Source organism: Phymastichus coffea, unplaced genomic scaffold, assembly GCF_024137745.1.
Source record: "Phymastichus coffea isolate CEN01 unplaced genomic scaffold, Cenicafe_Pcof_1.1 PCOF00139, whole genome shotgun sequence".
In the NCBI taxonomy this organism is placed as follows: Eukaryota; Metazoa; Arthropoda; class Insecta; order Hymenoptera; family Eulophidae; genus Phymastichus; species Phymastichus coffea.
This window is the reverse complement of record NW_026706950.1, coordinates 268,339-290,038: the sequence shown is the minus strand read 5'-3', so window position 1 is coordinate 290,038 and position 21,700 is coordinate 268,339. Positions and strand designations below refer to the sequence as shown.

Below are 21,700 nucleotides of genomic sequence, written 5' to 3'. Positions count from 1 at the left end.
AACAATGAATGCGCACGCGCCCTGTTAACTCAAAAAGGCGCTCGATATAATTATATATATCGAGTCATAGGCCTTAAAAGTCATTGCTCGAAGCTAAATTTGTGCATTTTCGTTTCGGATTTTTTTCCCGCACCCGTCAATGATTGATAGTTATCTTTTAACTTGGAAATTTTGTTGAAATTTTAATTGATTGTTAATTGTAACTGTTTATACATGTTTCCATTATGAAACTCTAGACTTGGCGATAAAATTCTTAGCCATCGTCTTAGATCACGTTAAACCTGTATCGTCATAAGGTTACGTATACGAATTATATATATATAATCATACTAATGTGAAGTTTAAATATAGAAATTACTTATAAGTGACTGTATTTAAAAAGTAGCGCATGCGCTTAACTGCCTATTATAGCAGAGCACGATGGATCAGTGTATAGAGTTGGATAGAACGTTTCATGCTACTGGAGCGTATGGCTTATGGGGACTCCAGCGGGGACCAATGATTTTTTTAAGAAGCGCATGTGCAAAAATTAAAATTAATACCGTGGCTCTGGTGGTTCGGATCCTATCTTAATTTTTAGGTTCAGTATCCAGTGGGTACTATATTCCTGCCACTTCTTTTACTAAATTACTAGAAAAGTAGTCCGAATGCTTCTGGAGAAGAGCTCCTCGGCCTTTCCCCCACAATATATCTACAATATAATAAAATAATAAAAATCATGCTTGCTCATATTGACATCGGCACCTCAGTCAGAGAGCCACCGCCATCTAGTAAACTAAACTCAAGTAATCTAAGATTACAACCCATACGAGCAGAACTTAACCTTCATTGAACCTTCATGTAATCATCTGACAATCATCTGTAATAACAAATTATGTACACAATGCAGTGCACGAGTTTCTAAACAATTATGTAACAAATTTTACATAACATAGAGTATATTAATGTCCTTTGAAAATGGATTGCCATAGAATCTTAAAGTTATTGACAGATTTTGGCGAAAGTAAGCAAACATTTTTTAATTTTTTTTAAACATTTTTTGTTTCAAAGTATATCAAGTATTAGTAATTCACCTGTAGTTTTAAAAATGAAAAATATATTTTGCAGGTACAAGTAGTACTGTAAATGATGAAAAGTTAAGAAATATTTCAGACTCAGTATTATTGACTTTACCGCTAAATATTGTGGATGAAATTGAACAAAACAAGAATTTGGCTAATATTTCCAATGATACTGGGTAAAATATATATTTTATAACGTATTAAAAATAGTTATAATTAATGTTACATCATTGTGTATATCTATTCTAGGTGGCATTATCTTCATTTACTTCTATATACTCTTATCAAACTCAGTAATAATGAATTTGCAGAAAAGAATGCTATTTTTACTGTTGAACAATACCGCATTGTTAAGACAGCATTTGAAATATCAGCTTGCATTGGAATTTTACCTTGTTTATTACCTCACATAAAAATTCATACCTATACTATGAGATCGAAAACATTTATATTGGATTTCAATTTGAATGATGCGATCGAGGTAAACATTATATTGTATCTTAGAGAACCCTTAAAATTTTCCTAAATTTTGATATTGGATTTTTTAATAAACAATTTTTCTTTATAGAAATATAAAAGATTATCATATACGACAACAGTTTTTCTAGAACTGTTTGGCAAAAATACATTCCGTGTAGCGGTAATGTCTAAATTAGATTGTTTATTAGTAGCTTTATTACAATTATCACATGCACCGCTAAAAAAACCTACAGATAATCAGACAACTGCAAATATTTCAAATTCAGACTTGGAAATGACACCTCTGCTGTACCAACAATTGAAAAATGAGCAAGAGAGTTTTTACAACAAGTTGCAATATGTTGTTGAAAACTGTCCTCAATCCTTATTAATAAAAGAACTAATGGTGATTTTGAGTATTAAAAACAACCCAAAATGGCTGCAAATAAACATTAAATGTCTCTTAACTGAAAGAATTATGTTGCCTAATGGTATTACTGCTCTTACATTAGCAATCTGCAATGACGTTTCTGATTTAGGAAAGTGTTGGGATAAATTAGATATTACTGCAAAACTCGTTGCTACATCACATGGATCAGATACTGAAAAATATTACAATTCCATATGTCCACAGGTATTGCAGATTAATTTTTAATTGAATTATCGCGGTAAATCGAAAGACTAAAAAAGAAGTTATGATACTCTTTTCAGATCTTGGATCTTTTCCATTCAAAAGAGAATACTCAAGCTATTATAATAGCAAATGCTTGCATGAAAGCTTTACATGATTATAATTCAAAAGTATGTATTGAAAAGATAATTAATGTTATTATGAAACCACTGTTAGTAAAATGTGATTCTCATCTAAAAACTTTTGCTATAGTTAAGACTGAAGAAGAAGTGTCTCATTGTATAGAAAATTTATATCAACTATTTTTAACAACAAATGCCGAATTTAAATGTTTACCACTATCCCTTTTATTACCAATTTCATTACCACTATTTTATTTATATGTTAAGTCATACAAAAGCATTTATGTTTTACGTAATCAAGTGCGTCAATTAATTTTAAAAATGTTAACGGATGAAACGACAAGAGAAATGTTATTTGCAGTATTTTTGAACCATGAAATCACTAATACGTGCGAATATGGAGAGAAATTGAATTTTTCCTTTGGAATAAATGGTGCCTTAGAAATCACTTCAAAGTCGGAGCCCATTGACTATGAAGAAATAACAGATTGTCTTTTTAATATAGTTGAAAAGGATGAAAATTTTGCATTTAGTTTATTTAGGTATTTGTTAAAAGTTTTGCCTAACATGAATAATGCTACAGAAAATGTAAGGAAAGGAAAACTATTAGAAATGCCACAAGATTTAGAAGAGAGAATAATGAAACAAATTTTTGCTGTAAAATTATTGACATTATGTTCAAATTCAACTTTGGTGCAACAAGCTGTATTGAAGAACCCTGAGCCGTTTTTAAATTTAATCAATTTTTTTTTCTCAAAAACTATTGCTAACTTTGGAAATGAGGATTGTGTGATGCATGAACAAGATGCAAACACTTTATACACAAGTTTGTTATTCATAAAAATGATTATAACAGACTGTAATGTACAAAAAACTTGGGAAACATTTCAAAACTTCACATCGACTATAAAAAAGGAATTTGATTTAAAAAAAGTACCAGCACATGTATTTTCATTAATTGACGAAATTGAAGCAATTGTCAAAAAGAAAGGAAAATCAATATCAAATTACTGTGATCTAACAGCTGATAATAAAAAAATGAATGAATTTGATAAAGCACTTGTTGATTTAGTCGATCCTCTACTTCCGGTTCGTGGACACGGCATAATTACACTTACTAAACTAATAGAAAGTAGACATCCAGAAACGACTCTTAAGAAAGACTTACTTTTATGCATTTTCCAAGTTAGTAATACATACATTTGTTTAGTTTTTTTTATTTCATTACTCGATCGAGTAACGATTTTTTATGAATTTAGGAAAACTTGGATCATGAAGATTCTTTTATATATTTAGCAGCAATTAACGGACTTTGCGCTTTGTCGTCAATGTTTCCAGAAAAAGTTCTTGAAATATTGGTCCACGAATTTATTGGGCTTACACAGCAATTAAAAAATCGTGACGTAACACCAGAAACAAGAGCTAAACTTGGAGAAATTCTTGTTAAGACGACGAGATCTTTAGGTATTGTTAATTTTATTGTAAATTAATTCTATTTAATTTATAATCGTTTTTATGATAATCGATTTCTTCTCAGGCGAAGTCGCACCGAAGTACAAAAGTTTGTTAGTAAACGGTTTCCTATGTGGGACAAGAGATCCTGATGCATTAGTACGAGCTTCAAGCCTTTCGTGTTTAGGGGAATTATGTAAGATCATGGGTTTTAGGCTAGGAACTTTGATAATAGAGGTGAATAGCTTTAACATTACTATATTTATTTTCAACTGTAATATCTGTAACAACCTATTTATGTATAAATTTTTTCAGATTTTATATTGTATTGGATGCATTATAAAAACTGATAAGGACGATAGTTGTCGAAGAGCTGGCGTTCTTGTTGCAACTTTGTTGCTTCGAGGACTCGGAAAAGATACCTTAACTGAACTTGGCGAAAACCTGGTTACTCTTTATCGAAGTCTCAAGTATTTGCGAGATAATGATAAAGATGTAGTTTTACAATTACACGCTCAGCTAGCTCTCGAAGAATTTGACGACATCGTGCAACAATTTTTGTTCGCCAAACCGAAGCTTGAAAAGTCGATATTTTTACTATCTGATTAATTTTTGTGATACGTTGTAGGTAACGAACTCCCAAAGTTGTTTACAAATCAAATCCTTTGATATTTTTACAATTTATGTCGCCAATTATTAAAAGATAAATGTACATTTAAAAAATACATTTAGATTAATTTTCAGAGCACGATCAATTTCACTTGTTTCACACAAACCCTAAAAAATTACAATTTACTATGAAATATTTTGTAAACAATTGCACTGCAATCAATTAATCAATCAATCAATCATAGTCATTTCTCACAATGGATTGAACTACCAACAATAGTTAATAAAATGTGATATCCTCAGAGAAGGCGCCAGCCATACGAATACTGTCTCGGTCGATGCTGACATACAGGCGGTGCGGTTGCTGTGTAGAGGCGATCGTAGGCCGGGGAGACATACCGCGTAGAATGTATTCCTTGGAGGTAGGTCGGGAGAAGGGCTTAATCTTGTCGGGCGACAGGTCCGCTTCAGCAATGCCAGTTGTCATTAGATAGGCCGCCTGCGTAATCAAAGTTAAATCTGTCACTACAGCGCGAAACGTTCGGAGCTCCCGATGTAATTACGAAAGGCTCGTAGGGCACAAAAACAAGAGAGGAGAAGCTGAGATCGAACCTTCTGAGCCTCGAAGAACATGCTGGTGATGCGATTGCCAAGCGGGCCAGCGGAGGCTTTGGGAACGGAAACCTCCTTAGAGCGCATCAATTGAACGAGGAAAGACGTGAATTCCTCGTCGTGGGAATGACTTTCGCCGGCAGGCGCCAATTTCAGCTGCAGAGACTTCACCTGGGCTATCAGCGTCTCGAGGATTTCGATATCCCTGGTTATTTCCTGCAAGAGCGTCCGTGATTGGGCAACCATCCGCGCGAGCAAGCGCTTCTCGGCAATCTCGAGCGCGCGCCGAGTTGCGACATCGGCAGCAGCTCCCCATATCTTACCTCGTAGACTTGCAGCTTCTGACTGATCGGCTTGGTGGCGTACTGCAGCCGATTGTGTATGCTCTGCACGACGTCCAGCAGATTGGGCATCGCCTCGACCTTCTGTTCGCGGAGAGTGGCGAGGGCGGCGTGGGCCAGCACCGGCAGCAAGAGCTGGCTCACTTGACCGATGCGCCTCGAGGCCAGGTAGTGCAGCGCCTTCTCGGCCTCGCGCGTGTCGTCGAACAGGCGCTTCTGGCGGTGCGCGGGCACCGGCTGCGCCGACTCCCACGTGCTCGACCACGGGTTGTTGGCGATGAGCATGCGCTGCGACAGGCGTCCCGCTGGCTGGCCCCACTCGTCCAGACCCTCCTCCTCGATCCAGTCGCGCGGCGAGTACCACCTGATGAAGTCCTCCAGCTGGGCCGATGGGTTCGCCGCCTGCGCGCACGATCGGGCATGGCTTCGGCTGCAGATTTCGCGCGCGTGTCGATCGACGCAACCGAGCGATGCTATTTGCGTGCGCTCGTCGCGTTACCGTGCCGGGACCGCCGTGGATGCTTTTTCTTGGCGAGGAGTGCAGAGAAGCGTGGCTGTGTAGCGCGTTATCGCGGCGGCATGGCCCAGCCAGCGGAAGCGAAGCCGAGATAAGTCGCGCGCAGCTGCTCACGACATACGGGTGTTGCGCGATAACGACGCAGGCTATTCCCGAGATTATAAGCGGGTCGCCGGCGGCGGCGCGTCGAAAGAAAAGCAACGAAAGGCAGGCACCAACCTTGAAAGATTCCATATCGGAGAGCAGGGAGGCACTCATGAGCCTGGCTCTCATCTCGGAGCCAGTCTTGTCGGTGCCGAGCTGCATCATAACTTGGGCGTCCTCCTCCAGTTGGTCTTCGGTCTTGGGTACGGGGTCCTGCGTGACGGGCAGATAGAGCGCTTCGCCGGTTCGCACGAGCCGAAGAGAGGGGTGCTTGGCGAGTCTGCCGAGGGGCCGGTTCCACGGTAATTGCTGCTCGCTTCGCGACTCTTCGTTCAGACACTCGAAGAACTCGTCTTCCTCGGAATCGCCTGCGATGTACGCAACGAATGAGCTCGAAACACAAAGCAGTTTCATAGAAGAAGCATTTTAAACGGCAGTTCTGTTGCTCAGATCTGCTAGGCCACCAAAAGTATAAGAAAAGGGAATGGGGGGGGGGGGGGGGGGGGGCAGAAAAAATAAAATTCTACGACGCAGCCTGCTATTTTTTCGCGAATTACGAGGCTGCGATAGAGGCGATGTGCGCGCGCAGCTCATCGTTGTACTCTTGGAGCGCTCGTAAAAAGCCTAATTGAGGCTCTCTCGTTACGTTTATTAGGCCTTTTTTTTCAATTACGAGAGCACGTCCAGCATCTTTCTCGGCGATTTCTTCTCTCGCGCCAACATACTTTCCCGATCGAAAAACACATGTGAAACACGCGATCTACGCGAGCTCACCACTGCTCTCGGCGACGTCCAGTCTCTGCTCCTTCTTCTCACAGTCCTCGCGGGCTCTCTTGCGGGCGATGCAGCAGTTGATCATCTGCGAACAACAGAACGAGCCAGGTTCGTAGAGCAGCTGTCGACGGGTCAGAGCCGCGCGCGACGAAAACGTGAAAACGCGTGAAAACGTGAGAAGCGGAACGGCCAACTTTGGTAGCGCGGGCACGTAATGCTCCGACCTGATTCGCTCCTCCTCGGCTCGCTTCGCTTATCTCGTTTACCTGGAGCTTCTGGTGCAGCAGGCAGGTGCGCACGCAGTCCGGGAACCCGGGGCCGACTCTGCAACAGAAAACACGCCTGATTCGATGGACGATACTCGGCCAATGTTGCGATGATGCATTTCGCGGGGGGCTACGAATGCGAGGAATAGCGACGAGCGCTTCGGCGCGCTAATTGCATTGGAGCTGCGAGTCGGCGATGGGAGCGCGATCTCCGCGGATGGTGCATACGTGTGTAAACGCGTCGCGCATGCATGCCAAAGAAAGAGAGTGAATGCGCGCGTAAAGGGCGGGGGGCGGGAGGGGGGGGAGGGGAGAAGAGAGGGGTGCCGCCCGTGGCTGGCAGAAGCGTGTCACTAGTGCGGCTAGCGGTGTAGCCAGCCTCGCAGTTGGGCCCTTGATTTGTACGTTCTTCGCCGGCGCGGAACGAGTTTGGCAGCGAGCTGACCGATGCACACACTGACCCATAATTGGCGAGCCGCCGGCCGCGCGGTCCTCGAGCGAGCGAGTTTGCGGCTGCGTAAGCCACGTAGAACAGCTGACGATCGGGGCTTAGACGCCAGCGCGTGTACGGCGGCAACAGGTGGCCGATGACCCCGTCTCTCTCTCGCTTGCTTCCGCCTTGGGAACGCGTCGGATGACTCAACTAGGGAGCAGCAGCGCGACGAGCCGAGGGTGGATAGCCGAACGAACATCGGCGCGGAGCGGGCAGGGGGCCGCGAGTGTGGGATAGCAGGTAGGAAAGGTGGAGGTGGCGCGAGCAGCGAGAGGGGGGCGTCGGCGTTCGCGCGCGGCCAGGTAAGGAGGGAGAGAGAGACGGACAGGATTCCTTGGCTCGCGCTCTCTCTTGCTCCGCCGCCGCCGCCACCGCCGCCGCGGCTGCCGAGAGCTCGGGCAGTCGGCCCTAAGGAAGCCTAGCGCTCGCAAGTCTGCTCGTGATCTCGCGCACGCACTCCGCTACTGGCTGAGGGCTCGAGCGGTGCGCAACCAATCAGTCGCGGCTCGATATTATGCTGCCGTCGTGAGCTGGGCGCTCGCTGCCGGTCTGTCTCCGTGTCCGGCCCCCGTGGCCATGCCAGCGCTGGCCGGCTGATCTAGCGCGCGCGCGCGCCCGTTCGCCCAAGAGTCCGAGGAGAGCAACCGGAAGCCAGCCGAACCAAGCGAGACAGCGGCGAGGACGAGCAGCCGCACTCGACATGCGTGAGTAGACGCACCGCACCACTAGACCAACCTCGGGGTGAACGTCCCGCGGGCCTATAAATAGCGGCTCCGCTTCTTCGTTCGAGAGCAGTCGCGCGACGGCGGCGGCGGCGGCGGCGTCGACCTTGAACCGACCCACGGCCAACGCCACGGGCTAGTATTCTCCAGCGTACGCGCTCGTTCGCGCTCTCGTTCGCCAAGCGGCTCGCTCTGCTTCTTTTTGGGATGCGCCGGCGATCGCGCGCTTCGCCGATCGTGCGTGGCGCCGCTCGACAGGCCTGGCGAAAAGTCGGCGCCCGATCGATAATTTTCATAAACTCAACGACAAAGAGCCGCGCTCCGCGCGAGCGTCCCTTTCGTTACGCTGTTAATGGGCGTGCGCCGGCACTTTTTGTCGCGTATCCCGCGCTCCGCTCTTGGCGACCGTATATTTACACGCTTTCTTGTGTACGGTCTCGCGGCGGCGGCGGCGAGCGAGAGCAGCCGAGAGGGGGGAGGGGGGAGGGAGGCGCGGAGAGAATTCCAGCGGGGCCAGTGCTTTACGGTATGCCTGGAACGCTATTTAAATAGCAGACTATAAACGCACTCGGACCGCGCAGCGCGAGCGTGCCTCCACTATTTTCCTGTTCTCTTCTCTCTTTGCTCCTCGCCTTCTTCTCCATTCCCATTCTCCGCTCGTTCCACACTGCTCCTCCCTTCCGTCTCCGGCCTCCCGCAGTCGCCGCGCCGAAGGCCCATGCCTACGCTGCTCCCGAGCCACCGCACCGGCGAGCAGGAAAACATTGCGCCAGCAGCGGCGAAGGCGCATTAAGCATCTCATTGTATAATAACTTCCGTAAAGGTACAATGAAAGCAATTTTCATTGTCGTTTCTCGGCGTCGCGGGAACGCGCATACCGGCGCATACCGGCGCATGCAGGCGCACTGCCGAATTCAATTACTCACCCGAGAGATGTACCAGGGACGCAGTCGCGTCATCCGACTTTCACCCGAGAGAATTCCGAAATCATCGTCAATTCGTCGGCGCCTTCGGGCTTATGGAGTCGGAATTAATCATTCGGCGCTGGCCCCGCACTTTCGGGACACGGGTGCTTCCGAGCGTCGGCCTTTTTGGCGCGCCTTCCACCGTCGAGCCGCGGCGTTACGCGCGCGCCAGCTCGTCTAATAACCGGAAGCTTTTAATTAGAGCGCCGTTCGCGCGACGCAAATTCCGCGTCGAAGACGGAATTGGTCGAGCGCGGCCAGCGCGGTTGGGCAATCGGCGCGCAGGCACGCGGACAAGTAGGCCATTAGAGAATTGTCGAAGCCACGGGGCTGGGAGCCGAGGGAAAAAAAAGAGTTGATTGCATTGGCGGCGAGCGGAGCGCTGAAAGATGAATGTAATAAGCGGCGCGGCAGCGAGCTCGCGAGTAATCGCGAAATCGCGCTCGCGCGCGAGAGCCAGCTAACCCAGATTCGCCGCGAGAGCGCCGCGCGACGCGCGGTCTGTCGCCAAGGCGGGCGAGGAATTCTCATTTCCGGAGAGTTGGCGCTTCCGACCAATTGCCTCCGGCAGCGGCCAAGATGAGCCGCCGAGATAACATTTTTAATCGATCGATCCCCCCTCCTGTCCCCCCAGCCCCGCGCGAGCGAGCCGCGCGGATAAGTGCTCGAATTAGTCCACCGGACGTGCCGCCGGCGCGCGCCGTGTTTTTACGCGGTTCCCCCATTACGTTCCCTCGATACGAATCAATCGGCGCGAGAATTTCTCTGCCGTCGCTCGCTCCCCTTCCTGCGCTTGGCGGGCAGGAAAGCAGCGCGACGTCGGATCGTCGCGATCGACCGATCGACGGCAGAGTCGCGCGGTAAAAACGCCGAGCGAGAAAGCACGCGCAAAGCGCTCTCGGAGAATAATCGAGCTACGCGCACGCAGGTGCGTTTCGTTGGCGCAAGACACCCAGCCGCTGCTATCCATTGTATCGCGTATTTTCCCGCGCCGTTTGCGAAGAAGCCGCGGTTCCACCCAATACAATCGTCTCTCCCTCGGCGCGTGCGAGACACGACGAATTTCTCCTCTGCCTGCCTGCTTTTCACACGCGCGCGCCTTTCGCCTGGCACGTCCAGTCGAGCGACGAGTGCCGCGATTCCATTGCGACACGGCGCTCGGATGATCTCCGACTGGCTCTGCACGCGCGCGCGTCGCTATTTGCGACATTGCGACACGTCGATCGCGGGGCTGGCGGCAGCGCGACCGACGCTGACGCTCGGCGTCACGAGAAGTCGCGAATCGATCGCGAACGGATGAGCGACGCGTCGACATCGTCGTCGTCATCGTCGTCGTCGAGCGGCAAGCTCGTCCACGAATCGTCCAATTTCTCGGCTCGGCGCGGCTTTCGCAAGCGATTCCGAAAGAGATTATAAATTGCAGCGCGCGAGTCGCGCGGCAGTCGGTTCGGGCATTACTCGCGAGAGCGGCGCGCACAAGTGAATGCCAGCCGCCAGCTGAAAAGTATACCAACGGTTCGATACTTTCCCTGCGCGTCGAGCGCTCGGCTTGGGCTATCTGCGTACGCGAGCCGTCCTCTCTCGCCGATACACTTTTTAAACGAGTTTCGCTCGCTCGGCGGCGGCGACGACCAGGCCGAGCGCGCGATCGGCCGAATCTCGCGCTCCGGTTCGGGCCGCGCCAACGTGCCTCCCGCCCGTGACCGGAGCTTTCTCGAGCTTTTGTCAACGTTTCCCACGCGCGCGAATTAGCATGCCACGGCGAGCGCGCCGCCAAACGCCCATTAGCATTTGGCGCGCCGCCTTGTATTTCGATCGAGGAGCGAGCAGCTCCGATGCTGCGTCGTACTGGAAAGTCTTTGTGGGCTCTGCATCAACGCCAACGGAGAATTAATAGGCCGCGCGCTAATAAAACAAAAATTGGCGATCCATTAGCCGGCAGCGAAACGATCTCTCCACCTTGCGCTTATTCAAATTCACCTGCGTCTGCGCAAGCGCTAATAAATCTGCTTATGCACGACGCCCGTAAACCGGTCTTCGCGGCCACCATGCATTATTCATCCGGAGAATTTTCAACAAAGCTCTCAATTACCCGGCGCAGCGGCGAGCTTGCCATGCACATCGACTCTCCATCTCTCTCTCTCTCTCTCTCTCTCTCTCTCTGGGAGATCCGCCAGAAAGAAACAGAAAGAAAACGAGCGACGCGCGTGCGGTGCGCGCACGCTCCAGTTGGCGCTCGAGATCAGCGGCAGTCGAAAGCTGGATCGCGCGCTCGCGGCCAGACAGCCGGAACGGAGCGCGGAGCGGCGCGAATAACGTGCAAACGCTCGGCGGCCGCGACACCGTGGGCCCCGTCGATTATCGGCCTATAGAGAGCGATGCTAATTGGTGCCTCGGTGGCGAGCCGCGTGCGCGAAACCCAAACCTGGTCGGCTGCGACCCGAGCGAGATCGTCTCTCACTCCCGGGAATGCCGCTCGTGCTTTTCCAATTTGACGGCTTTAGTGGGAATCGTCGGCGTTCGTTTTATAATGCAGCGGCCCGTTGTTTTTTTTGTTCGACGCCGCGAAGACCGCGAGAAAGGACAAAGAAACCCGAGACTCTTTCGCGAGCATCGATGCTCGCGCGCGCTGCGAGTAATCGCCCGTCCAAGACGTCAGCCAAACAACACCTGGCGAGCTTCCACCTGAAGAAAAAGGATCCCGTAACGAATCGAGCGACGGCAAGAAAAAGCATTGGCGGCACTGCCGCCTGTAGGTGAATCATAAAACCCGAGAGGTATAATCGACGAGCGGCCAGTCAGCCGGCCAATGAGCGATATAACAGTATATCCGACGCCGCGCGACAATACGACCCGTTAGCGCGTCGAGTCGTCGCCGCGCGGCCGTGCGAAACGCGCGAGCGCGCGTCGCAGGCATCCTCGCGAGGAACCGCCGAACGATTTTCACTTTTGTTCGCCGCGCGACGAGGCGCGACGCGCGGATCGTCGACAAGCCGGCCGCTTCGTCGTCGATTCTTAGCTGCCGCGGCTTCGCCTTTTCGTCGGGCTTTCCCACAGCCGCCGACAAACGGCGCGAAAGAAATTTATATAACGCAACTCGATTCCCACGTGACGCCGGCGCTCTGCGCCGACGGTGCGTGGCGAGCGGCACGGGCAGAGCGAGCGCCTCCGCGATTCGCACAAGGGACTCGGGCGCCGTCGCGAGTCGGACTTTCGGCCGCGGGCGGAAGTAGGTGCCCTGCCTCGCGGAGCTAAGGACCGCGGCGAGAGATCGCGAGCACCTCGAGCCGATAGCGGCTGAACGACGAACGGTTGTGTCGTCGCGGCCTGGCGTCAGCGCTGTCTGGCGAAGGTCTTTGAACTATTCAAATGTAACGCGCGCCGCATTTGTGCTTTGCATTCAATGTGGATTTGCATCGAATAAGAGAGTCAGCCGATGTACATAGGTGCGCGCCTACGTTCGCTTGGCCGCGATATTGTTTCAAAGTCGTGCTGCAGTCGCGAGCGCGACGCGACCGGTCCCGCGCAAGCAACACGTGTATCGCTTATCCGACAGGATCTGCGCCCGCGCTGCACACTCGCGCACCAGTGGCTGGATGTAAACACGGATGAGGCGACTATTTTTGCGAGAAACTGCAACTACTTAGGCAGGCAATTTATCGCTCAGTCGCCTGACCGTAAACTTTGATTTTACGGCTGCTGCTGCGTACTGCGGCCGAGCGATCCCCCCCCCCCCCCCCCCCCCAACACTCTACTCGCTGGCGCGACTGGGGAACAGGTTCCCTAATGAAATGCGGCAGCGATCGATAGAGCAATTGTAGAAGATATCCGTTTGCGTTAAGCAGCGTAAAAATGCTGCGAGCGCGCGTTAATTAGGTCGGCCGAGCGTACACGTACCTATCGCAAACTCGCTTGTCCGTGGCGCGTAAGATCCCCGCGCAGTCTAGCGAGCTCGCCGCTTTTCTCTCCTCCTTTTTTCTCCTGCTCTTATTCTTCCCTCGCGGAGACACGAACGCTCAGCAGACACGCATCGGCATAAATTTTACTTCTCGTTAACCTCGTTTTCTCGCGCGCCTCGTGAAACCCGTCAAATTTTCAAGACGCCACTCTTACCTTACGATTGTTTGCTCTTCCACGATTGACGAGCCTTTCGCACGTTACGTCTGCGACTCTCCCCGCGGCTATGGAAACGAGCGCGCGCGACATTGTTGAGCCTAAGTTGGAGCGGATCCGCTTGCGGCGCAATTGCAGCGATCGCGGAGGGCTGAAGCGTATTTTGTTGTGGCAGGCACGCGGGACAGTCGATTTCGCTCGATACACATTATTCGATCGCTCGGAGCGAGTGGGAAAAAGACGCAGGGAATTGCGCGAACGTAACGCGCCTAGCCGTCGTCGGTGATTTTCCCTCTGCGAGTAACCCACGCGAGCGCGCTCGCAAGCGTGTGTGCTCGGGCAAGTGGAGTACGTACGTCGAGCGTGTGCCTGGGGGCAGCATCCGAGCGCGTTGCACACACACACACACACACACACACAGGCTACCTGCCAGGGAGAGGTGGGAGGCTGCGAAGGGAGCCGCGGGAACTGCGAAAGTGAAAGGCCCGTGCGCAACTGAGAATTCCTGCCGCGCATTGGCGCCGCGAGCACGTGCATGCATCCGCTGATCGTTCTCATTGATAGAGAGCGAGAGGCCGAATTGGCTCTCCGTACGGCTGTCGCCCGATTTCCGAAGCTGCGCCGGGCGGCCGCCGCTACCACCGCGGACACGCGGCCACTCGCGGTCCCGAGCTGCCGCTGGCGCTGCTCTCATTAGTGCGCGATGCACGCACGTGTGCGCGCGTGGCCGCCTTAGCAAGTGTTCCGCGGAGCCGCGGCAGAGGGACGACGCGCACTAATTGCGAATCTCTCCCGGCGCGACTGCACCGGCTGCGCGCGCGCGCCTCGTCTTCCGAGGCGGACTCTCAATCGGCACTGACTCTGCTCGTAGGCACGAGGCCGACAGCGTCGATGCCGCTGACCGCGCTGGGGCTGCTGCTGCTGCTGCTGCTGCCGGCCGGCGGGCGAGCTAACCAGGCGAGCTCGCCGTGCCCCTGGTCGGCGCAGGCGCTGGCCGAGCTGGAGAGCTCCTGCACCTGCGACTACAACCTGGCCCGGGAGCTGTCGGTGCAGTGCGACGCCGTGGACTTCAACCAGCTGATCTCTGGGCTGCGCCGCTTCGCCCAGGCGCAGGCCAAGATCGATCTGCTCTACGTGAACAACAGCACGATCGGCGTGCTGCGGAACGGCTCGTTCGCCGGCTTCCGCATCGCCAACCTGCAGCTGAGCGGCTGCAGGCTGCGCGGCCTCGAGCCCGAGGCGCTCGCCAACCAGGAGGCCAGCCTGCGCAGCCTCAACCTGCGCGACAACGAGCTCGCGGAGATACCCAGGGCGGCGCTCGCCGACCTGAGGAACCTCACGGTGTTGGACCTGTCGCGCAACCGGATCAGCAGGGTGCCCGAGCACGTGTTTGCCGGCCACCGGCTGGTCACGCTCAAGCTGGCCGGCAACAACGAGCTGGCCCTCGAGTCGGCGAGCTTCCGCGGCCTCGAGGGCTCCCTGAAGAATCTCAACCTCATGGGTACCCGGCAGCGCAGGCTGCCCGAGGCCCTCAAGGGCCTGGCCGCGCTGGCCTTCCTCGACCTGTCGCAGAACAGCATCCGAGAGCTGGGCGGCTCGGCCGGCTTCCACGGGCTCGGCTCGCTCACGGGGCTCAACCTCGAGCGCAACCTCATCCAGGCCATCGGCCCGGACGCCTTCGCGGGCGTCGCCGCCAGCCTCAGCTCGCTCAGCCTGCTCAACAACTTGATCCCCGAGTTCCCGATCGCCGCCATCTCCACGCTGCGCGAATTGAAGGTTCGTACGCGGAGGCGCGCCACCTGGCCCCGCGTCGCGTTTCCGCGCCGTCGGCTCGGCGGTTGCGCAATTGGGACGCCGTCGCGATGGAAATCGAGCGACGAGCGCGCCGCGTGGATTGCACGTTACGCAAGCCGAGGAGCAGCGACAGACGGACCGAGAGCCCCTTGCCTCCGCACCCGGAGACTTTCTCCAGGCGGCGCGATCGGCAATCGGTCGCGCGCGAGGAGACGCGCGCACGCGTCCCGGGCACTCGCGCACTTCCAGCGATTTTCCGATGATAGGCCCCGGCGCGTTCTGGAACACGCGCCCGCACGCGACTCGCCATTGTCGCCTTTTTCCCACACGAGTGTCGGCCGCCCTATCAGATCGAGCATGTATGACAGAAAAGTGTCGAAACAGCCGCCTATTATTATTGCCGAGAAAGAGATTAGTCGTTTCGTCAAACATCCAGCAGGCGGTTCGCACGCGAATAATGCGCAACCGTCGCCGGAAAATCCTCCGAATATCGCTTATTGCCTCGCGCTCTCCGTTCCCTTCGCCGCGACGGACGCTCATCCCATCGGATCTAGAGCGCGACCGGGCGTGGGCGTCAAACGTTTCGCCGCGCGTTTTCCGCGGCCGGCAAAAGCGCCAGACGGATCCCACGGATGGTCCCGTCCGGTTTCTCGTTCGAACGACCGCGGACTCGACGAGCTGTGGCGCGTGCTGTTTGCGGCGCGCCTCATTTACAGCCAGCCGCAGTCAGGGTTAATCAGCCGATCTATATTCGGCGATCGTCCGATTGCGACGCGAGTCGGACGCGCGTGGACGCCGCGCGCCAACAAATAGCCGTGAGCTCGGACTGAAGATGCCCGCCCACGCAGGTGCTGGACATTGGCTTCAACCTGATGACCGAACTGCCGGTGAGCGCCTTCCGAGGCAACCCATCGATCACGCTGCTGGCCATCGACGGCAACCCGCTGTCGACGGTGCCCGAGGAGGCGTTCGCGGGGCTTAACGGCACCCTGCGGGGACTGAGCTTGGGCGGCCGATTCCTCGTGTGCGACTGCAAGCTCCGCTGGATCGTCGAGTGGATACGAACGAGGGACCTGCAGGTGACCAGCCGGGAGAGCAAGCCGCAGTTCTGCGGCAGCCCGCCGAGGTTGCAGGACCGCAATTTCTACTCGATCAAGCCCGAAGGTAAGCGAGGCGAAGCGCACGCCAAGCGAGCGCAGCTGATCGAAGCCTGTTCGCAGAGATGACCTGCGAGAGGCAGGCGGAGATTGTGGGCATCGGCACGGTGGAGAGCGTAGAGCCGAGCGGCGCCATCCTCGAGGCCATCGAGAACCAGCAGCCCATCCCCACGGAGTCGAATCCGAGCCCCAGCCCCAGCCCCAGCCCCAGCCCCAGCCCGAGTCCGAGCCCGAGCCCGGGGAGCCTGGGCCCCAGCACGTCGCGCATCACCACCGGCGCGAGCAGCTTCGAGACGAGCACGGCCGGCAGCGCAGGCGCGCCCGCGGCCACCCATACGCCCACCACGCTGGCGCAGCCGGCGCCGACCGCCGCGGGCAGCGCGGTCACCAGCAGCAGCCGACGCCCGGCGGGCAGCGTCTTCGTGACGCGCACCAGCAGCGCGCCGCGGCCGCCGCTGGTGCACGGCTCGTCCATCTACCGCAAGGGCCAGGACAAGGACATCGTGATTCGCGACGTGCTGCGCGAGGACGACTCGCTGATCATCCGCTGGGACAGCGGCTCCAGCGCGCTGGGCTTCCGCGTGATCTACCGGCTGTTCGGCAACTCGAGCTTCCGCTCCAGCCAGACCCTCGACAGCAGCGAGCGCGAGCTGCGCATCAAGAACGTGCCCTCGCAGGAGTGCATCGTGGTGTGCGTGCTGGGCGCGGAGGAGCCGGCGAGTCCGAACCCCGGCCAGGTGCCGTTCAGCCAGTGCCGCGAGGTCCGCACCGAGGCCACCAACATCGACCGCATCACCATCGCCGCCTCGGCGGCCGTCTGCCTCACCATCGTCGCGGCCGCGCTGGTGTTCGTGCTGGCGAGCCGCCGGCGCCGGCGTGCCAGCTCGCGCAAGCTGCGCACGCTGCAGGAGCCCGGCAAGCTGCCGATCGCCGGGCTGCCGGTCAACTGCTGCTCGAGCCTCGTCGGGCCCACGCCCAGCCCCGGCGGCATGGGCGCCCCGCTGCCCGGCACCGGCGCCTCGCTCAGCGCCTACAGCGTGCAGAAGGAGTGGGACCAGCTGTCGGCCTACAGCACGCGCAGCATCCCGCGGCCGCGCATCTTCCCGGTGGAGCGCCAGGGCTCCGTCACGCGGGCCTCCTGCCTCGAGGACGCGGCCGGCCCGCAGGCGCCCGGCCCGCTCGGCGGCCCTAGTCACGTCCGGGGGCACTACTTCGCCGGCGCCTCGCTCAACTCCAGCCTCGTTGGCTTGGGCGCGCGCGCAGGTACGTAACCACCGCCGCCGCCCGCGGCGCAGCCCGGCGAGCCGCTCGTCGGCTGGCCGTTGGCCACCCCGCGCGCGCGCTTCCATTGCCTCGGCCCGTTGCCGCGCTGGCCAGCAGCACGCCTGCCAGAGCGACGGGCCGGGCCACCGGCGCTAGACGTTCCAGCAGAGGCTCTCTACATAAGCGCGTGTCTATCTTTCGTTTCAGCCTATCGTCCTTATCGGGAGTGATGCTCTTAGGCGATCTCACGCGTGCGTCGCGCCTTACTGTATTGTTTGCAGAGCTGCGGCACTCGAGGCAGTCGCTGGCTGCGGCTGCGGAGCGCATGGGCGGCGCTCGCTGTTTCCCGTCCGCGGCAGGCGTTCAGCTGGCGCCGCAGGCGCAGGGCAGCGCGCGTCGGCAGCGGCCGCGCTCGAGGAACCGCGGCGGCGACCCGGGCCTGCCGCGGCCCGGCAGCCGCTACAGCCTCGCCGAGTCCACGCACACGCTCAACAACTACGAGGAGAGCAACTGGACCGACCACGACATGGACATCTACATGGCGAGAAACCCTACCACCCGGGGTGGACTCGTGCCGCTCTGATCGCCGCCCGACTTGCTGCTGCCGCCCGCTTCCGGGCAGGCCGACCGTCGTGCGACTCCGCGCCACTGCCGACGGTGCGAGCAGCAGCCGCCGCCGTCGCCGCTGCTCGCGGCTGCCCAATTATGCTTTTTCGTACTTCATTCGTAACGCAACTTACCCACGCGCCGACGAGAGCTACAACCAAGTGCAATAACTATTTTTATTTTAACGAGTCAATCTGGAATTCGATTTTACATGTACACCTATATAGTCAGCAAAGCGAGATTATCATTATTGCAATAAGCTCCGACGTCTCCCACCCCCCCTCAATCAAACCAAGCACTGACTGAATATACCTGTATAATTATAGCGACTCGATGCGGCTCGAATTACGAGTGTTCTCTGATCACGTTATCTATTATACAATTATCTAGACCTATATGCACTTGTTCAAAGCGTACAAACTCTACATTCCTTCGATTTTGTTTTATCTTCTCTTTTATATTATTGTTTTTTCTACTAGATTATGTATAAGAAGCCGTTAAAGGCTCAATTATATTAGATAGGACCTATGTGAATAAATCTGGTGCAAAAATTATTAAATGATAAACAAAAAAAACAATGTATATGCGTAATCGTAACCGGCCAAAGACTGCAACGCGAAAGACAATCCCAGCAAAGCTTTTCGCCTTGGATTACGACGATATTATTTGTACGTAATAAGTAAGCGACGACACTCTGTGCAATGAGAGACAAGTTTACGTTCTAGTTAAGCAACAACACGCTCAATCAAACATATAGTATTCTCGTTCGGTTATATTTTGTACATATATCAAATGAATGAACCAATGCGAGGTGCCGCGGCGGGACCGATGTTATCGTCTCCCCCATTGCAGCGATTTCAAATTATGCGGAATATTTTTTACTGTATTTTTTAAGCGAGCGCCGTCGTCTTATCGACGACGCCATGAACTGCTAATAAATATCGATTATAAATATTCACTCTTACCCTGGTACAGTGATGCCCTTCTCCCATCTGAACCTCACTTCCTGCACGAACTCGTGCCACAGCTGTGCGAGTGCTTGCAAGCCACCTAAGTTGTAAGCACAGTGGGATGCTACAATTGACAGTCGCCACACCAAACTGTCGATAGCGCAAGTTTTGATGCCTCGCCACTGGTCATCGTCGACGCTGTAGCTACTATTCTCGCAGTACGGTGCCTTCTGTAATTAAAATGTTTATTGAAAAAAATTTTTCAATATCTATCGCTTTAAAATGTCATCCATTGAATACATTACTTGCGTTTCCTCGGCATCGGGGAATAGAAAGTAGAGTATCGGCAGCAATACATCTTCTGTTATCGGACCTTCGACGTTTTTTCGTGATTTAGAAGTCGTTCTGCTGACTACAGTTGATATTGAAGGAATTTTTGATTCTGTGAGTATATTAAATGCATTACCAAAAGAATGGGATTCACTATCTATATAAGCAGCGCCTTCTCCCAATAATTCAACTAGACTTTTTTGATTATTACATAACTGTATAAAATGTGCAAGATATTCTCCTAATAAGCAGGCAGGAGAAGAAACCATTTCAACTTGCAGTGACCATTCCGGAGCTGCCTGAGGCTCCAGGTCACTGCATACTTCACTATCAACAAAACCTTTTTCAAATAACTTTGGCCAGCTTACAAATAAATGAAATTCCCTGTAAGATTAATTAAATTTTGAATTTTCGTTACAATAGAAAATTAACATCCATAATAATTTAATAAACTAATACTTGATTGGATCAAAAGTAGCTCCAAATGGTAGTTTTCCTAGCTCATCCACACCAAGAGTTTCCCCCCCCATAAAGTCAAAATCTGGTGGTTCTTGTGTCCACGTGTGGCTTGTCCAATCTTTTAATGTGTATGAGAATCTGACTGATACAGTGATAGGATCTAACCATATTCCATAACCTTCGTTAATCTTTTGTTTAAATAAAGTTAATAACCCTGAAAAATGTCTACAATGAGGAGGAATTTTCTTCAAATGAATCATATTCATGTGAGTTTTTGACCCTTTTCCAATGTTGATACCAAGGTAAAATTTTTGCCACTGTTCCAAAACTTGTACGAAGGCTGCAATTTCACTAAAAATTGATGCACAATCAATTGACTAATAGAGAATAAGAGGATAGAAAAGCAGAACAATAGATTTGCATTGCGCTTCATAAAAAACATTGTTACTTACCAATGTGCATTACTCACTGCGATTGTTAAAGAACTAAGTAAAATTTTTATTTTAGTTTCATCAGTTATCGAGTTTCGTTTAGCTGGCATTAATAATATGAATTCTCGTACTCCATAGTATTGAGCAATTGACAAATCATCTTGATCCAACTGTACAAAATCATTTGTTAGGTTGAATATATCTTTTTGACACTGAGTCCATAATTCCTCATTCTCTTCTGATAAAGCACTACCACTTGCTTGAGATTTATCATTATCCTTTTTTAATCGGTAGTGTTTAAGCAAAAATTCAAAATCTTAAAAAAGTAATTAAACGATTACCAGAACTATGAATATAAATGTGTGTGTGTGTGTGTATAGTTATTAAAATTACCTGCAAAATTCAATTTTTCTGTATTTTCTTCCCATTCTAAATTAATAAAATCACCCGATTCTAAAGGAGGACCTAATGTTACGTGAGATAATTTCCATTCACGAATTATTTCTTCTATTCTTGCGATAAACACTTCCCATTCAGAAGCTGTAGTAAAGTCATGATGATAAACATCATCGATTTCAATATTGTTCATTGTTGAATTTCACAAGCTTTCTTAATAAAACGTTTAAATTATTTTTTTATAAAAAATTTAACTATATTTTTTGACAACTCTTTTGTAACATACTCAATACTGTCTTTGTTGACGTTTTCGACGATCCTCTCATCGATCATGTCACTCACATAATCACTCTCCGAAATATAACGAATTGCAGCCTTCGAAGCGATGGTAAGTGCGATTCCGTTTGTGGTGATTGCTGGATGTTTGCTTAAAAACCCGCGTATTTCGCTTTCCTTTTATTAGATGGCGATGGGTGTCAAACTGAGACGTCGATAAACCAATACGCATGTGTGGTTTTAATCTATATAGATCTAAAAATGGGGCAAGGGCGCGCACTATCAGTTGTTTTGAATTGATCTTGTTCGCGGAGTGCTAATTATTGGAAACCTTTGTAATCAACGTGACTATTTATTATAAAAACTGGTAGAGTGCAAGTAAATGAAGTCATGAATAATACTGATATATCATGAAAATGATGAGTATGTTCTATTATCAAGAGAAAAGGGACATAAGAGAAAAGCTGATTCATTCTCGCGACCGTTCATCTTGAACTACCGAAAGGGCTCCAGGTGGATGCTGGGCTCCTGAATTTTGCCGCGCTATTCCTGTCATTTTCAGAGCAGCGAATTCTGATCTCCACCACTTCGTGAAGAGCCAGGAATCTTATTGAGATGCATAGATCCAGTTGCACAGTTGCAATAAAGAGCCTCTGCGTAACCGGATACATTTTTATCGATAGTACCTCAGGAGCGAAAGTGGTGCTTGAGTGCCTTAAGGGACTGTTTGGTGGGTTAGCATTTAGACGATAGATTT

General features: G+C 52.0%; 3 protein-coding genes across 4 annotated transcripts; 2 read left to right on the top strand and 1 right to left on the bottom strand.

Moving 5' to 3' along the window:
- The first annotated feature begins 53 nt into the window (after positions 1–53).
- LOC131671965 (transport and Golgi organization protein 6 homolog) lies at positions 54–4,334 on the top strand. The gene is made up of 9 exons (XM_058948817.1): positions 54–296; positions 750–1,003; positions 1,108–1,237; positions 1,311–1,542; positions 1,630–2,154; positions 2,232–3,458; positions 3,533–3,737; positions 3,811–3,962; positions 4,041–4,334. Exons 2-9 carry the CDS (start codon positions 958–960, stop codon positions 4,332–4,334), a joined length of 2,811 nt encoding a protein of 936 aa, XP_058804800.1. The 5' UTR covers positions 54–296; positions 750–957.
- A 266-nt stretch (positions 4,335–4,600) lies between these two features.
- Positions 4,601–20,981, bottom strand: LOC131671966 (rab3 GTPase-activating protein catalytic subunit). Its single transcript, XM_058948818.1, has 11 exons — positions 20,665–20,981; positions 20,293–20,587; positions 19,841–20,191; positions 19,357–19,765; positions 19,067–19,281; positions 6,989–7,046; positions 6,723–6,807; positions 6,024–6,316; positions 5,270–5,689; positions 4,947–5,162; positions 4,601–4,833 (listed from the first exon to the last, which is right to left on the bottom strand). The coding sequence occupies exons 1-11, from the start codon at positions 20,858–20,860 to the stop codon at positions 4,615–4,617; spliced, it is 2,757 nt and encodes a 918-aa protein (XP_058804801.1). The 5' UTR covers positions 20,861–20,981; the 3' UTR covers positions 4,601–4,614.
- On the top strand, positions 7,405–19,027 carry LOC131671967 (leucine-rich repeat and fibronectin type-III domain-containing protein 3). 2 transcript variants are annotated; one of them, XM_058948819.1, is made up of 5 exons: positions 7,405–8,185; positions 14,153–15,057; positions 15,924–16,239; positions 16,296–17,495; positions 17,777–19,027. In XM_058948819.1, exons 1-5 carry the CDS (start codon positions 8,182–8,184, stop codon positions 18,076–18,078), a joined length of 2,727 nt encoding a protein of 908 aa, XP_058804802.1. In that variant the 5' UTR covers positions 7,405–8,181; the 3' UTR covers positions 18,079–19,027. The 2 variants fall into 2 exon arrangements, with proteins under 2 accessions (XP_058804802.1, XP_058804803.1); XM_058948820.1 differs by having other exon boundaries at positions 17,703–17,796.
- Positions 20,982–21,700: the final 719 nt, after the last annotated feature.